Genomic DNA, 17,811 nt, shown 5'->3' with positions numbered 1-17,811 from the left:
TTAAATCTGTGTAGAGAAAGGCAAGACAATTTCATGGAAGGAGGAAGTATCTTTTAAAAAGCTCTTGAGACTCTCAAATAATTTAGGAGGAAAAAGGGATATTGTTTATTCTCTCATACTAGGGAAGTCTGCCTCATATATGAGACAGAGACTCACTGGAGTCTCTGTCTCATAGGCGTGTGTGAAATGAAACCTAAGGAATCATGAAGGTGAAAATAACCAGACGGATAGTCCGTAGCTCCCTGTCATGTGTTATTAAAGCTTCTTTTTTCTTTTTTGAAAATTTTCTGAGGAAACTCTAGTTCACTACCCACCTCCCCACCCCCCAAAGTAATTGTGTTGGCACAGCTAAGGAAGTGCAGGGTGCAACACACAGCTAGTAATTCCTTAAACTGGCCTTGCACTAAAGATCTAGATGACATATACCAGAGGAAGAGAGAAGCAGGGTAGAGACTAATCTGCATGGTGATGCTTTGTCTTGTTTAAGAACAATTTATGCCAGAGTATGTCAACTTTGTAGTTTGGATAGAATTTGTCCACTCTTGAAAACTATTTTAAAAACAGTAAGACTTTGTAAAACACCATTTTTATATTGCAAATAGGTGTTGTGTTAATACATGTGAAGTGTCAAACACATCCTTTATTTAATTATTCACTGATAATTATCATCTTTTCATACAAGCATTATAATGAAGTAAAAATACTGTTACATAACTTGTAATGACCATTTAAAAATTTATTTTGTAGATTCCAACTTAAATCATTCCTTACAAACACCAGCACAGAAGAAAACTCCAACTTCCTCTTCAAGACAAAAAGACAAAGTTAACAAAAGAAATGAACGAGGGGAAACTCCTTTACATATGGCAGCAATTAGAGGGGATGTTAAACAAGTTAAAGAACTAATCAGTTTAGGTGCAAATGTGAACGTAAAAGATTTTGCAGGTAAGTTGATACATGCTTGCTTAGCTGTATGAATTCAAAATTAATACTGAAGTTGTTAACAGGTTTTAGTTCACTTCGTGCTGTATGTAAATGAAAAAATATAACTTAAATTTAATTGGAGGTTTTCAAATCTTTTTTTTCCTGTTAGCAATGGTTGGGCTTAGACACTAGTACATGGTATCGTATTTCATAGAATCATATCACAGAATGATTTGGGTTGGAAGGGACCTTAAAGACCATCCAGTTCCAACTCCCCTGCCATGGGCAGGGATACCTCCCACCAGCCCAGGTTGCCCAAAGCCCCATCCAGCCTGGCCTTGAGCACCTCCAGGGATGGGGCACCCACAGCTTCTCTGGGCAACCTGTGCCAGTGCCTCACCACGCTCTGAGTGAAAAACTTCCTCCTAATGCTAATCTAAATCTTCCCTCTTTGGTTTAAAGCTATTCCCCCTTGTCGCGTCATTTCTGCCTGAGCAAAAAGTTGCTCTCCATCTTTCTTATATGCCCATTTAAAGTATTGAAAGGCTGCAGTGAGGTCATCCCAGAGCCTTCTCCAGGCTGAACATCCCCAGCTCTCCCAGCCTTTCTTCATAGGAGAGGTGCTTCAGCTCTCTGATCATCCTTGTGGCCCTCCTCTGGACCTGCTCTTACTGCCCCACATCCTTCTTGTGCTGGGGGCCCCAGCCCTGGACACAGCACTCCAGGCGGGGCCTCACAAGGGCAGAGCAGAGGGGCACAATCACCTCCCTCCCCTGCTGGCCACCCCTCTGGTGATGCAGCCCAGGACGCTGTTGGCCTTCTGGGCTGCAAGCACGCACTGCTGGCTCTTGTTGAGCTTTTCATCCAGCCTGCTTTCTTGGGGGCAAAGGAGGGAGAGAGGGAGAAGACCTTGACACTGCAAGCGCTGCTCAGCAGTAGCCAAAATGCTGGTGTGTTATCAACACAGTTTACCCACAACTGGAAAACAGAGCACCATATGGGCTGCTATGAAAGAAGTTAACTTTTTAAGTTCTTCCCAGTTCTGCCCAGTACAGATACTTAACCAGTTTCAAAGGTAGATGGAAACATGAGGAGAACGGCTGAGAGCTGGTTTCAGGAGTTGATTGAGAGCAAGTCATTAAAGGCTTCATTCAGAACTCTTGACGAGGTGTTTGGGATCAAATGAGATAATTTCCATTGGTAATCCAAAGGGAGAAGCAGAGGTGGCTGAGCTTCAAAATACTGTGCAAAGGAAGAAGTCAAGAAAAGGGGGAGGATTTGAGAAGTGAGTCACGATTGGACAAAAAGTATGAATTTAGGATGAAGTGAAGTTTAGAGAATTAGAGTTTTTTAGCTAAGAAGCTGGCAGAACTAAAGGAGGAGAAAATGAATTAGTAATGGAGGAAGTAACCCTGCTCATGGGGTATCTGCCAGAACAATACTGCTGTGTGAGAACAGGAGTAAAGGAAACAGATGTTGAGAGCAAGCCAGGACTAGTGTTGGCCGGCTGGACATTTTGATAGGATAGAAAGGCAAAGCAGTAAAACACGGGGAAGAATGAATTATGGAGAAAATTAAGTATGTCATTGTTAGGGGGAAGAAGGCAGGGATCAAAGGGCTGGGAGCAGAACAGTGTTTTCACTGTGGGATAGTGGGAAAGGGGCAGATGACAAGAAAATGGAAAGAAGAAGGTGGTAGCCAGGCAGTGCTGGAAGTGAATGATCCACATGATGATGGGAGAAGAAAAATTAATTTACAAACAATAGGAAATGTTTTGCTACAGAGTAAGTTAGAAGTTGCTTTTTTGTTTGTTTGTTTTTTTGCTGCTACTGTCAGTTTTATTTTTTAAACAAGTGGAAGGTCAGAAGTTCAGTAAGAGATGAAGATGAGGGATTTCCTTGGTGAAGTATTGGATAAATCATGGGTTTCTGAACAGAGGTACAAGGCCATTACTTACGAAATGTGGAGTATAGTGAGTAAACTCTTCCAGACCTGCACCGGTTATTTAAGACAGAAGTTGAATCCTTTTCCAGAGCTAGTCTTTGGAAAGTCATCAAAAATAGCCTGGAAGTTCAGGATAGCTATGAAATGGGATGCATCCAGTTGGGAAGAGGAGATTGCGGTGTGGAATGTAGTATGTGTGGGTTTGGATTTCTCATCATCTTCACTTGAGACTCTGCTGCAAAAAAATGAGCAGTGAGCTTGAGATTATCAATGTGAAATCAAAATTGCTAAGAAGGACTAATATTCTAAGAAGTATCTGGAGGAAGTTCCCTGCCAGTATTTGTTAACAGCTTGCTATCTTGACTGATAGTTGCTGAATGTTATTAGTGATACTTGGTACATGTTCAATGGCTCTAAATGTACACTGGTTGTAGCAATTTCCATATTTCCCAATAGTATGATTGGTAATCTGTTTCTATATATAATGATGTTATTTATATATACCTAATAATGCAATCTAGTATGTACTAGTAAAAGAATTTCTAACATGTTTAGTCTGGGGATTTTATGCCAGGTTTTTCATTTATTTGATTATTGATTTCTCTGTTCAGTGTATTCATGGTAAAATTCATAACTTATTGCTGTGAGGGCCAGGATTGGTAAAGCACGTATTCATTAAACGGATGGCATTACTTTCCTCTGAACTGGTGTATGAATGTGTATTGAAATGTTTCAAGGCCACAGATTGATAGTACAGTGGAAAACCAAACCAAAAACAAACAAACAAACAAAACTTTGACCTTTCAAACTTACACTGACCACTCTTCCTTACAGGTTGGACACCACTGCATGAAGCTTGCAATGTTGGTTACTATGATGTTGCTAAAGTCCTGATAGCAGCAGGAGCTGACGTGAACACGCAGGGCTTGGATGATGATACTCCACTTCATGATTCTGCTAGCAGTGGGCATAGAAATGTGAGTGTGCTGTGAGAGCAGGGGAAGTATCTAAGTTGTTTGAAATACTCAGTCATTACAACAAATCCTAACTGTCTGGATCGGTCTCGCAGGGTTTTATAATGCTGCTTCTGCTGTTCTAGGGACATCTTAATTTTTTTTGTTTTGCTTTGTTACATCTTGCTCTTCACTGTAATGCTATTGCAAGATGCCTTGTGCTAGCATCTGCTTCTTAAATATTTAAAATTTCCCATTATTTTAAATAAATACACATTTTAATGAACTTTAAGACTTGTACTGTATAGAATTCTCAATAAGAAAATGTCTCCAAACTCTCTCTCATATAATACTTGTATTTTATGTTTATTACAGAATATATAATCAGTATTGTACAGTATAATAATTGATATTGACTATTGTGATGTTATTATATGAGTAATTGTGTTATTCATATACACAATAATCTGTGAAATTTCCGCTAAGTGTTTAGTAATGGTTTCTTATGGGTATCAAAACGGAAGTGGTCTTTAGGTGGAGTGCTCATAGAATTGTAGTAGAGGTTTGGAGAACAGAATGTCAATGCTTATCTGGTCTTGGTATATATATCTGTGACCATCTCAGTAACATGTATCAGAAAAGTTTGAAGTTTCTTGTGAACATGTCACTGTCTGCTGGATTTCCCCATTCTTAGCATGCAGGACAAAAAAAAAAAAAAAAAGTAACTGATACTGGATACTGTCATGAAAATGCAGTGGCTGTGTTATCGTTGCCTTTTAACACTTCTGGCCATGATGACAGACATTGGTGATTTCACAGTATGGTAACAGTTGGGTATGGGGAGTAGTTTGTTCCTCCAGTGACACTTAAATCTCCAACAGGGCTTTTCCAAAATGCTATGCAAACCAATAATACTGCTGCTTGAGAAACCTTTCCTGTTTGTTAAATAGTTAAATGCTATAAAACTTGGAGCAAGGAGGTGAACTGAGTGCACAGGATTAGAGAGCTTGGTAGGTGAGGAACCAGGTAAATGGTACAAATTGATGCCAGAACAGTGAGAAAAATGTCAGTGTTGCTGTTCTTTATGATGATATTGTATCTGTGTGATCACGGACAACTTTCCTTAGTCTTCTCCATAAGCTCTTTTAACAAGCATATTACATACTTGGATTTTACATTTTCGTTGTTGAAGTCTTGCTTTGTGGTATCAACTTCAGAGACAGGAATTATGTGTCACATTATCTGCCTTTTCTGTCCAAAGGAAGGATTTTATACTGGTAAATTAATGTTGTAGAAAACCTCAACGTTCTTCTATTTAATGCTATAGATTGTGAAGTTGTTGCTTCGACATGGCGGAAATCCATTTCAAGCCAATAAGCATGGGGAGAGACCTGTTGATGTCGCTGAAACTGAAGAGCTGGAAATGCTATTGAAAAGAGAAGTGCCTATCTCTGATGATGAGGACAGCTGCTCAGGTAAAAGTAGGCATTTCACTGCATAATTAAAGTGCATCAATTCATCTGAAATTAGGTGTTTTTAATCTTTTGCATAGTGTTAGCTAGGAAGAATTGCTGTAAGTAGCAAGTGCAATTTTTAAGGTTGTTTTCTACTTTAAGTTTTAGAAGTGATTTTCAAATTTTTCCGTTGAATTGATTTCTCCATTTTTTTTTTGTCTTTATCTCCATCTCTCTTCATTAATCCCTTTCCACCATCCAAATCAACCTTACCTCAGAGTGGTGGTTATATCAGAGAAAAAATACAGAGGAAAATACCGTATTTACTAGAATACAAGGAGGTTCCTGAGAGGTCTCCTTGGGGAAAAATATCCCCTGAAGTCACTTCATATCCTCAGTGAAGAATTGCAATCTAAGAGATATGTATAAGGAGAAGGAAGAAAGAAGCAGCAACTGCTTTATAGGAAAAGGGTAAAGGGAAGGCACAAACAATCTGCAAAGAGTGATCAGAGCTAAAGACAGGAGGAGGATGACACATACATATTAGAGATGGGGAGGGAGGAATAAAAAATTGATAGCGTGAACTAGCAATATATTCTGGATGCTGAAGATAATGCAGAAAATAATGGTGACTGCAAGGTTCTATTTTATTGGTACTGTGTAAAATACAAAGCAGCTGAGAAGCTTCCTAGCAAGATATTCTTCTTAACCATTGCTTACTGGCAGTTGGTTCACAGAGGATGCTATGGGAAAGGAGGGGGAATTTTGCAGCAGAATGGTTTTTTTACTTCTTTCAAAATTCTAATGCATTGAAACTGCTTCATTATTTCCTTATGCTATTATTTCAAACTCTTTTGTTGCTTCTTATTTGGTATGTGAATTCTCTAGACATAGTACTAAATGTTACTGAATTCAATTCTTTTAAAAAAACAAATGGATAGATTCAGCTGGAGAGGCTTGGCTTGGGACCTTATCTTTCTGGAAGCAATACAACCAGAAAGATTTCTAAAAGATTTTTGAGTTCTAAATTTTCACGTGATCAGTTAGTGATAACACTGCATATGTTGTGTAAAGTTTAACTTGAGGAACAGTTGAGAGATTTGTGCTCCTGACTTGCAAGTCAGGATGCCCAGGACATCATACTTGCTTCACACTGTGCACTCATATAGCAGAGATCAGTTGTAGAGAATTATAGCAGAGCCTACTTTAGGCTGTCTGCATCACGTGTTTAAAGATTCATAAGGTAATTTCTTTACACCAGCAGTTCTTTGTCTTTTAAGAATTAAACTCATCAACTGTTGAAACAAGGTACTTTGACTGAAATAGTTCATGTGGAGGAGAATGTGGTTTAGTTGTTAGAGAGCATGAGAGCTGATGAATTCCTCTGGGAATGAATCATTGCTGAAGGATGCCCTTGAGAAAAAGGTTTTGCAGGCACTGCACATAATAGATGAGGTTTGCTAAATTTAAAGAGTTGCTTGTATTAGATTGGGATATGAACGGTAATCAATGTCTTTATGTACCTGGGTGACACCTGTGAAGCGTGAGGAGCTAATGGGTTTCTTTCGATTTTGCTTGAAAAGCCTAATTCTAGTAAGAAAGTGTATTATGTATTTCGAGGGTGTTTTCTTCTTTCAGTTATTTAGCACTATGACTGATGTCTTGTTTCGTTACCCTTTTGTTCATATGGTAGACCTCTTAGGGATACAAATGGAGATTAAAATAAGATTAATGCTTTTACAAAATGTACTGAAACTCATGAATTAATGGTCTGACATGACTTCTGTTGCTAAAAATTCTGTATGTCTATCACTCTTTCTTCAGTCTTTATTTTCATATTTACTTGGAAAAATTCATAATCTTATAGAAAAAAACACTAAGAATCTTGCTTCATACAAAAAAGTTAATGGATTTAAGAGCATGTTTTAAGATATTTGAGCATATTGGTAGGAACTATGTGATTTAAAATCTCGGTATGTTTTGGTTTGGTTTCTGTGAGGATCAATTATTATGTGACAAGAACAGCAGCAATGGCAGTCACTTTTTTGAATAGACCATGTTCCTAATGATATTCTTTTTATATATTTTTCTATAAAATTTCCATTTTTGTCCTGAACTGAAGTAGAAAAATGTCCAATTAACATTTAACTAATTTCTGTTTTTCTCAATCTAGAATCTGAAGAAGCTCCATCTGTAAATCCTTCCAGTGTAGAGGGGAACGTTGATTCAGAAGTAGAGAAAGACTCTGTAGCCAACGAAAGCAAACAAACACAAACGGTCCCTAGTAAGGCACCAATTCCATCTGCTCATGATGAGTATGAGTTTAAAGATGATGATGAAGATGAAATGAAAAAAATGATTGATGACAGACATATTCTTAGAAAAGACGTAAGGAAAGAGGATGAGCCTGAAGTTGAAAAGAACAACTTATTTGTGAAACAGGAAAAAGTTGTCATTTCGAAATCACTTAAAAACAAGAAACAGAAACCATCTAGAGTTTTGTATTCAAGTTCTGAAAGTTCAGATGAAGAAATACTTCAGGACAAGAAGATAGTCTCTCCTTGCTCTATTTCAGAGACATCAAATTCTGATGTAAGAGTGAAGAAGGAATATATTGTTACAAATGAACACAAACAAAAAGGCAAAGTTAAAAGGAAAGTAAAAAATCAGAGTAAAAATAAAGAGAATCAAGAACTAAAGCAAGAAAAAGAAAATGCTAGAGTAACAAATATAGCTGCTTCTGTCTTAGATTCTTTAGATAAAACTAGAGAGGAAGAAACTTTTAAGAAGTCTTTCAGCCCAAAAGAAGATTCTTCTTTACACCTATTTCACATTACTGCTGGCAAATCTCCTAAGCATCCCTGTGGATTAAGTGAAAAGCAAGCAACAGCATTAAAGCAAGAAAACACCAAAACTTGCTTATCACCAGGAGGCTCTGAAATAACATTGCAATCCGAATTAGTTCGGTATGATCACAGCACGGATTCTGACTATCTGGTAGAAAGTTCTAGTGGCAAATCTTGCAAGCATAAAGAAAAAAGCAAGCATCATCAGAAGGATTTTCAGTTAGAGTTTGGTGAAAAATCTAGTCCTAAAATTAAAGATGAAGATAATAGCCCAACGTTTGAGAACTCAGAGTATACCCTGAGAAAGATTGACAAGGAAGGTAAAGCATTTAAAAAGCATAAATTAAAGCACAAAGAACGAGAAAAGGACAAGCACAAGAAGGAGCAGGATGGGGAAAAGGAAAAACATAAACACAAAGATAAAGAAGTCCAAAGAAGTATTGAGTTTGACAGAGAATTTTGGAAAGAGAACTTTTTCAAAAGTGATGAAACTGATGATGTGTTGTTAAATATAGAACATGAATCTCTTTCTTCAGACAGAAAATCAAAGTTGGAAAAAGCTGTGTCAAAAGAAGACAAGTTAGCTAAGGAGAGACAGTTCCACAAGGAGAGAAATGCTAGAGAAGAAAGAGAGAAAGAGAAGAGCAAAAAGGAAAACGAGAGGTTTCTTAAGGATGAAAAAATAAAAGATACAAAAGAAGAAAAGGAAATTACGCTTGCAGATAAAGAAATGGAATTGTTCTGCCTTAGTGTTAAAGATGAGGTGATCAGCATGCACTTAATAGAAAAGGAAACAGATACTGAAAAGCAAGAAAAGAATTTAAAGGAAAATAAAGAAAGGACTGAAAAGCGAACCTCAGCCAAAGAAAAAGATGCTGACAAGATGGAAAGAAAAAATGCAGAAAAAGAGAAAAAAGTAAAACATGAATACAAGACAGAGAAAGCAGAAGTAAATGAAACTGTAGAGAAAGGAAAGGAAAAGCCCAATTTCCAGCAAGCCGAAAGATGCCATAAGGAAAATGATAAAATTAAAAGCACAGCTACTCTTAAAAAAACTGATGACAAAGAAAAAAATAAAGAAAAGGCTGATAAGAAGCACGACAAAGAAAAAGTTGATAAAGAAAAACATTTGGCTGACAGCAAAGAAAAACACTGCATTGAAAGAAAAGTGAAACAGTCTGAAAAGGAATCTGAATATACTAAGTCAGAAAAAAATAGAACTAAAGACAAAGAAAAGGAATCTGAAAAAAAAGACAAATCCAAAGACAAAGAGAGCTCAGCAGTGGCAAACTCAAAACACGTGCAAGAAGAAAGAAGATGTAGTATTACAGAAGGTAACAAAACAACGCATGACAAATTGTCGTCTTTGAAAGAAAAACCAAAAGACGATTTGTTGAAAACTCCAGACGGTAGAGAGAAGGATAAAAAAGATAAAGACATAGACAGATACAAAGAGAGAGACAAACATAAAGATAAACTGCATCAAAGTGGTTTACATAAGCTAAAACTTGAACATGAGAAACTTAAGCCTAAACCATCTCCTGCACCAAAGGATGCTCGGCCTAAAGAGAAAAGATTGGTCAATGATGATTTAATGCAGACTAGTTTTGAAAGAATGCTTAGCCTTAAAGATCTGGAAATAGAGCAGTGGCATAGAAAACACAAAGAAAAAATAAAACAGAAAGAGAAGGAGCGCTTAAGAAACCGCACTTGTTTAGAACTCAACAAGATGAAAGAAAAACCCAAACAGTCATTAGCTGAAGTGAAAAGCAAAGAACTGATTCGTTCAAAAAGCTCAGAGCTGCCAGATGTTTGCACGAAGGAAAAACAGCAGAAAGACGCTACAAGTAGTAGGTCCCAGTCAGTAGATACAAGAAATGTAAATGTCATAAGGCCTTTGTTGGTTTTAGATAATTTGAATAAATCCCCCAAATCAGAAAGTGAGAAGATGGGCCTGAGCTCCAGATCGGTGTCCTTGGTTTCAGTTGCGAGCTCTGAGGATTCTTGCCATACCACAGTAACTACACCGAGGCCTGTAATTGAATATGATTCAGATGTCATGCTAGAAGGTTCTGAATCCCAAACGTCTTTTTCACAATCGCCGTTTTTGGCAAGTGCCAAATCACCAGCCCTTCTTGAAAGAGAGACCGATGGCGTTACCGAGTTGCCAGATCGGATTAAGCCGCCTTTCGCAAACAGGCTCCCACCAGCATACATTAGATCGGCATCTGTCGAAGATGTCAAACTGGTTTTAAATGAGTGTAGACCTGTCGTAGAGGTTCGAAGATGCAGCATGCCCGCTGCTGTGCCTGAACACAGCAGACAGCCTCGAATAGCAGAAGAAAATAACCAGAACCCTCAACTGTCGATTCAGACATACGCGAGCACTTCTCCTAAACCAGAACTACCATGTAGCGTGCCCGAGAGAGACTTTCAGTGCAGTATGTCTGGTTTGCAGTCATCCCCAGCTGGAACTGGTAGCAACAAGCAGGTAACAGTGGGCACGAGTACCATTAAAAATGTTGTTCAGATGAGCCCTTCAGAAGAACGCAATACGCATTTAGAGCCATGTAGTCAAAGTGGTGTGACTCAGCCAGCCAAACCGTGGGATGTGCCTTTTGACAGACTTAATTCATTAAACAGTGAGTATAACAGCTCAGGTTACAGTGTATCAGAGCAAGATACTAATAGTGTTATAGCAATGCACAGTTCTGAAAACAGGACTTTAAAAGAACAAAAAGTATCTGAATTTTTGCCTCAGCATGCTGAAAGCAAGGGAAATTCCGGTTCTCAAGAATCTGCATCATTTTTTCCTTCACAGTCGCCTTGTTCTTTACCTATTCAGCCACTCCCAGATATGTCTAAACACATTTCTTTACCAGGCAATAGCAGTCAAGATTCATTATTTGTACAACAACAAAGTGTAGTTCAAGCTGCATCTTCTGCTTTGAGAACAGATGATAGTAGTACCAGAGAGATGGAAAACAGTTTCTTCCCCTCAAACAGTAAGAAGCCCGATGCACCTATTGCTGTATATTCTGAGAGCTCTGTGAAAGCTACTTCACAGAGCTGTGAAAGGGTGAACGATTTACCTGTGGTATTGTTAGAAAAAGATAGTCCTGAATGTGATGGCAGTTCACAATTAAATGTAAATTTGTATGCATTCAATAAAGTTGTTTGCAAGAATGCTCAGATTGAAGCAGATGGTAACACAGCAGATATTGCAGACATTAGAAATGAAAAAGGACAGCAAGAAAATTTGGTGTCATTACATGTTGTTAATAATAAAGCTGACACTGATCTCTGTGAACTAAGTTCAGGAATGTCAGGAATTGGGAACGAATCAGCTAATAAAAAACCCTGCGCTGAAGACAGAGATGATGTGTTGACAGATGATCCACCACAGTACCCTTTATCCAACTTGGAAAATAGTTCACAACAGATTATACAGGAAGAGGTGCATAAATACAGCCAAATAGTTAAACTAGAAGAAGAAATTGCTGAGGATCAGAAGGTGGAACAGCAAGAAGTACCTCAAAGAATCACGAGAAACAGAGCAAATTTGCTTGCAAACCAGGGCAAGCAGAATCCTGTCAGCTGCATGCAGACATTAGAAAAAGAGACTGACTCATCAGCATCTCTGAAAGGAAGGATTAGGTTAACTGAAGATGAAGATGCTCAGGTACATCATCCACGTAAAAGAAAGGTGTCTCGTGTGCCTCAGCCTGTGCAAGTGAACCCTTCTTTACTGCAAGCTAAAGAGAAAACCCAGCAGTCGCTGGCAGCTATTGTTGATTCTTTGAAACTCGAAGAGATTCAGCCATACAGTTCCGAGAGAGCAAATCCGTATTTTGAGTACTTGCACATAAGGAAGAAGATAGAAGAGAAGCGTAAATTACTGTGCAGTGTTATTCCTCAGGCACCTCAATATTATGATGAATATGTGACCTTCAATGGATCGTATCTACTGGACGGCAATCCCTTGAGCAAGATATGCATTCCAACTGTAAGTAACGTGGTCTTTAATTATGCAGTACAAGGAAAGGCATGTTTTGGTTTTATTTTTGTAACTTGCATGTATTTCCTAACTCGCTTCTGAATACTTGTGCTGAAAATAAGGTTGAAATATGTCAAATTAACATTGACTAGTAATGTCGTATTTAAAAGCCCCATTTGGTGGAAATACAAACAGTAGAGTCAAAGTCATTACAATACAAACCATCATGAATGAAATCTGTGAGAGACAAACAAATATATTTCAAAGTGTTTATTACTGTAGAAACTACCATTTCAAAAGTAAGTTGTAAGGTCAGTTGTTTAGAGCTTCTCCAAATTTCTGCTGGAAATAATCTGGTTAAAAATTGTTCAGTTCTAAGCTCTCCGTGGCTCTGGCATGGGCATATTCCTTATGACAGCAGAGAAGATGCTTATAATTTGGGATTCCTGTGTGCAAGGCAGCACAGAATTGCCTGCGCAGAAGTGCAGTTAATATCTCCGTTTGCTGTGGAGGTGCCCCTCAAGGTATCTGACAATAACCTGGAACTGCTGGGCTCTACTTTGAAGTCAGCATAATTCTGGTAGCGTTTGACTCAAACTTCCTTTCCTTGCTCCTCAGCAGACCTGATACTGCGTGTAGGTGGGGGAAGAGGAAGGACCCAGCACATTGTGCATTGAGGGTTTTTTGCTAGCTGCCTTCGAGTATTGTTACTCCTGGGAGTAGAAGGAAGTTTTCTAGTTTTCCATCTGTTATCTGATGCTCTTTAACTGACTGTGACTACACTTAAACTTGTCTAGTTCTGAGGTAAAGCATACTAGCTTAAACCCATTTGAATGGTTTAAGCTGACACACTTAATAGCTGAAATAGGCTGAGACCGTGTGTTTGATTTCCCAGAATAGTTGTTTGGCTGACATACAGCAGCTTGATAATGTCAGAATTCAGTAGGATTTGGTTGTATGCCCATTACTGTGTCAAGTTAAGGAGAAATCTGAGTTTAGGAGCAATGAGGAGACTATCCTAATCCTCTAATGGCAAAAATGCCTGAGCTTCTTTGTAGGTCTGAAATCTCATGTGCACAGTCTAAGCATCCAGTCTTCAGTCTCTATTTCTGAATAGCATAGTGTTACTGTGTTGGTTCAGTGAAGATAACTTGCTCCAACTTGAGATACTGTATAGCTTTCTCCAACTGACTTGAAGATTATTTCTGATTAAGCAATGAACACAAATTTAATGCATAAAAGTACATTTTAAAGCTTGTTCTTGCTTCATTCCAGAGGTAGTCGTAATCTCCATGTAAGCTGTCTCCTCTCCTTTTGTCCCCTGTGCCCTCCATCTTCCTGGGAGAGGATGTATGTACATACTCTCACCTTGAGTTCTGTCTCATGGTGACCACAGTTCTTTGAAATTAGGAAGCTCATTATAATCTGAGGGAATATGTGGGTAAGATGACCATTTTACTTGGTCTGTAACAAACTAGAATGTATGATGAGTTTTGTTACAACATACCAGACTGTCCTTGGCCTAGAAAACTTTCTAAGTAGCTGTTGCAGCCACAGGAGTATATCTTTATCACCAGAGGCAAAGATTTATTTTTTATAGCATGTACTTGACTAGCAGCTGCTGTTTCCAAGCTACAACTGAGTGTTCTGGCACCAAACTTCAGTGCTTAATTTGGGATAATTGGAAAGTGAAGAAATGCAGCTTACATTTTTCCATGATCCATCTTCTACCTGGGCAACGGAGCTCATTTCCCTGTCATAAATGGCACTAGAAGAAAGGGAGGGTGATGACTTGGTATTTAGAACAACCTCGTTCTTCCCTTCCTGTCTCTTGATGTGTCTAATAGGGATTCTGTAGTTCATGAGGATAAATTTAGGCGGTTGTGTAGCCCAATTTCTCGGGTTATGTCCAGTAAATATCAGAGGTGAACACATGCTCCCCATTCTCATGGCTTTTAATTAATTTTAAAAGGTTTTTCTTTTTAACAGGTTGACAAAAATGTGATTTGTATACTTGAAGGATTGCAGTTAGTGATTTTTATCTGGTTTAGACTTCTGCGCTGTTTCTTCCCTTCAGGCATTAAGAACGGGTGAAGGTTTTTACTTCCTATTGTTAGGAACATGAGGAAAAAATGCTGAAGATATTTTAAGCATTTTCATTTTGTTTCATCATCTAAATGCTTCTTTTGTTTAATTACTGTCACTTGTAGGAATAGACATTTTGGATTAAAACGTCTTTTCATTTGGCCCCAGAACTGGACCCCACACCCCACTGTGGCCTAATGCAGCCCAGGACACCTCTGGCCTTCTTAGCAGCAAGGTGAGCTCATGCTCAACTTGGTGTCTACCAGGACTCCCAGGTCCTTTTTGGTCAGGCTGCTTCCCAGCTGGGTGCCCCAGCACGTGCTGGTGCCTGGGGTTGTTCCTCCCCAGGTGCAGGACTTGGCTCTTCCCCTTCTTGATCCTCATGAGGTTCCTGCCAGCCCATTTCTCCAGCCTGTCCAGGTCCCTCTGGATGGCAGCACAACCCTCTGGTGTATCAGCCACTCCTCCCAGTTTGGAGTCATCTGCACGTGTTATTATGCATTATTATATGCATAATGTAACGTGCAACAGTAAAATGACCCTTCTGTTGGGATTGTTTCTGTATTTTTCCTTAGGTGATTCTCTGTTAACCTCATTCCTGCCTCACTCATACATAGACTAGAGGAAGGCAGATATTTGTTCTTAAAGCATTCCTGTATTTTAGGTATCACTGTGTGAATGTCTGCATGAAGACAACAGATATAGCTCTGAGACTCGGAGCAGTTTGTGTAACGTACTGTTCTCTGCCTTGGAATTTTAATGACACACTGCTGTGTATCTTGATGAACTTCAAACATCCTGTAGGTGGGAAGCACGAGATGGTGTGTTCAAGTTTGATTTCCACTACCTTGTTTATATACCGCAATTTGTGATCCATATCACCTAAGGCTGTAATGATAGTCACATGTGAATTGTGGCTTCCCTCTTAGCAGTGCAAATGTGAAGTATAGGAGAGGTGATATCGGGTTAGTTCAAAACAGAAGGAAACAAATCTGAATCTTCTAAGACTAAATTTAAATCCTGTTTCACTATGATGTCCTACGTTGGTGTGTTCAGTGGGGTTCAGTCACCTTTATCTCTACTGCCTCCTGAGAAGAGGTGCCAAGGTTATTCATTTCCAGCTTTCCCTGGCTATCTAGCAGATATGTTTCTAATAAAAGGGATTCTGTCCAGTCTCCCTGGCATTGCTGTAGAAACTTAAGTGGTAAAGCTAATTTTAGTGATGTTACCAGAAGCTTGCTTCCTAAATAAATGAGATGGAACAGCAACAGAGCAGGCCAGTTGGCAAGGAGAGATAGAGATGGAGAGGGCTGTATGCAAATAATCTTGGAAATTTTGTGTTTGTGTTAATCTGCTAGCTGAAGTGCTGCTCTTTCTCGTAGCAGCCACAAATGAGAACTGAAGGTTTACAGAATTAATCCTGTGGCAGTCGTTAAGAAGGACGCAAAGCATGCAAGAAACTTTTGTAATTTATTGTCATGTGTTGAAGGTGTTGCAGGTATGTCTTGATCCCTAGCTGCTACCAAACAAAACCCTTCAGGTGTCTGCCTGCTAGTGCTGTGGAGCAAAGAGGTGAAGGGCTGGATGCTGCCCAGATTCCTTTGGTAGCTGCTCAGCCTAGGATTAGAGAGCGTGTGAGAATAAAGGGGTCATCTGTCTACCGGTGGTCCGTGTGGAGCCTGGGCCCCTTAAGAAACTGGTCTGATCACTTACTTGGGTTATACAAGAAACTGAGGTCACTTTTTCCTTGTGGCATCCTGTTTCATGCTTTCTTCTTGCAGTGCCAACATATGTGGTCATCTTTTCCCTGCACACTTCTGGTTGTCTTCTTACTGGCGGCCTCTCTGAGCAGAGGATCAGTGAGACTCCTCTGGCTGTCCTCAGGTTCCCTTGAAACCTTTTACTTCAGTTTCCTTTGAGGCCAGAAAGTTCATTTCCTCTGTCCAAATCCAGCGTCGGTTCACAATCTGGGATTTCCAGTAGGTGGTGTCAGACTACTGGAATTCAGATTGCAGAATCTGGGGATCTGAGGCTTTCTTCCAGTCTTTCCAAAAAGAGGGGGAGAAATTATTTGGAGGGATTACAGGAAACAAACTCAGTCCTGTACTGAGCTTTATGTTTTGGAAGACAAGGTAAGGCTTACTGGAGTCAAGTGTTTAGAAATTTATCCAGAGGCTGTAGTAATCTCTGGGATCGTAAACATCTCTCGTTGCTTTTCGTACTGCTCGTAGTGTTTACACAGAGTTGCTGAGAGTTTGCAGGGAGTGTTTGGGGTTCAACCTTCATTGGAAGGCCACAATTATTGCAATTCAGAAGCCCTCAGCCTGGTGGCATGGTTCTTCTAGCATGGTTGGATCTCTAGAATGCACATTTGTGTCCTACAAGGAAATGAAATTTCGATTTTGAAACAGAGTCAAGGCATAGTTAATCAACATCCTGAGTTGCAAAAGAAATCTGTCAGCAAGAGCTAAACTTCAGTGCCTTTTGATTTACGGTTTTAGGGTGCCACCTGCTGCTTGAAATGACTTTATTGTGCCATGGATCTTCGTGAGATTGGCTACTGAAAACTTGCTAGCTACTAGGTGGCATGAAACTTTCATTTTCTTTTTTAAATACTGGTTAGAAAATACAGATGTGGCCAATCAGTAATCTAATAAAACAGTTCTGGGATCTGAAAAACGCTTTTATTAAAAGCTGTTGTGCAATAGCAGCTTCACAGAGGTGAGAGTTTTCTTTTATATTTAAATAAAGTGCATACAAGTTCACTGTCTAAATAATCCAGTCCTTTCCAGTTATTTTCTACCATGTTGCAAAATTACATGGTATGTGAATTTAAAAGAAAAACATTTGTTAGTACAATTTTAAATTGTTCAGCTGATATGGATGCTTGTCAACTCTGACATGTTTGTTTCTGGATAAATTAGCTGCATAAAATCAACATTTATTGACAGATTGTTTATTTTGCTTGTGCTGTATGCTTTTCTATTAACAAAGGCACTGAGCTTTCTGAGAGATCTTTGCAAGATATGGTATAGTTAGGAGCATCTTGTCTTATTTTACTGAAAAAATAAGGCAGCAATGTTATAGCGTGCTATAAATACAAAGTTTCCAGGCAAATCTAGACTGCAAAATACTTCATGCTGAACTCAAACATAATGAAATCCACTATAACTAAGACAGATGAGTGCCATAGATGTGTTGTGTTTTTTTTTGTGTGTGTGTGTGCATGTGTTTTGTTTTGTTCTTGTGTTGTTTTTTTTTTAACACTGATGACTTGCATAATAAAATAGCACGTGCCATAAACTCAGTGTTTTGAGAGCTGGGGAGTTTTCATTAAGAGAGAAGTGAAGTGTGTGTCGTTCAGAGGTTTGAAACATGGAGTTGCATCTAATTTTATACTACATAATGATGTGAAGAATACACCACAGTTAGTTAACCAATGTGTTCTTTAATTCCAAAAACCTTGGTTAACTTCCAGCTGGGAGAAAAATTGTCCTGAAATAATCTTCCAAACAATAAATCACTTTGTTACTGGAGAGTATAGATGCGAGATTGACACTTATAGTACAACGTGTAAAGTAACTAGTAACATCTATGTTTTCATGATG

General features: G+C 38.9%; 1 protein-coding gene across 11 annotated transcripts in view; it reads left to right on the top strand.

Moving 5' to 3' along the window:
• The window catches only part of ANKRD12 (ankyrin repeat domain 12), a 65,845-nt gene that overhangs the window by 39,408 nt on the left and 8,626 nt on the right, over nucleotides 1-17,811 (top strand). For all 11 annotated transcript variants that reach the window (XM_084508273.1, XM_084508274.1, XM_084508271.1 and 8 more), the window contains 4 exons: nucleotides 748-945; nucleotides 3,703-3,845; nucleotides 5,149-5,296; nucleotides 7,449-12,127. In XM_084508273.1, the coding sequence (XP_084364399.1) occupies nucleotides 748-945; nucleotides 3,703-3,845; nucleotides 5,149-5,296; nucleotides 7,449-12,127 (5,168 nt within the window). The remainder of the gene's footprint in view (nucleotides 1-747; nucleotides 946-3,702; nucleotides 3,846-5,148; nucleotides 5,297-7,448; nucleotides 12,128-17,811) is intronic.

Source organism: Aythya ferina (assembly GCF_964211825.1).
Source record: "Aythya ferina genome assembly, chromosome: 2".
Taxonomy (NCBI): Eukaryota; Metazoa; Chordata; class Aves; order Anseriformes; family Anatidae; genus Aythya; species Aythya ferina.
This window is presented reverse-complemented; position numbering and strand designations above follow the sequence as displayed.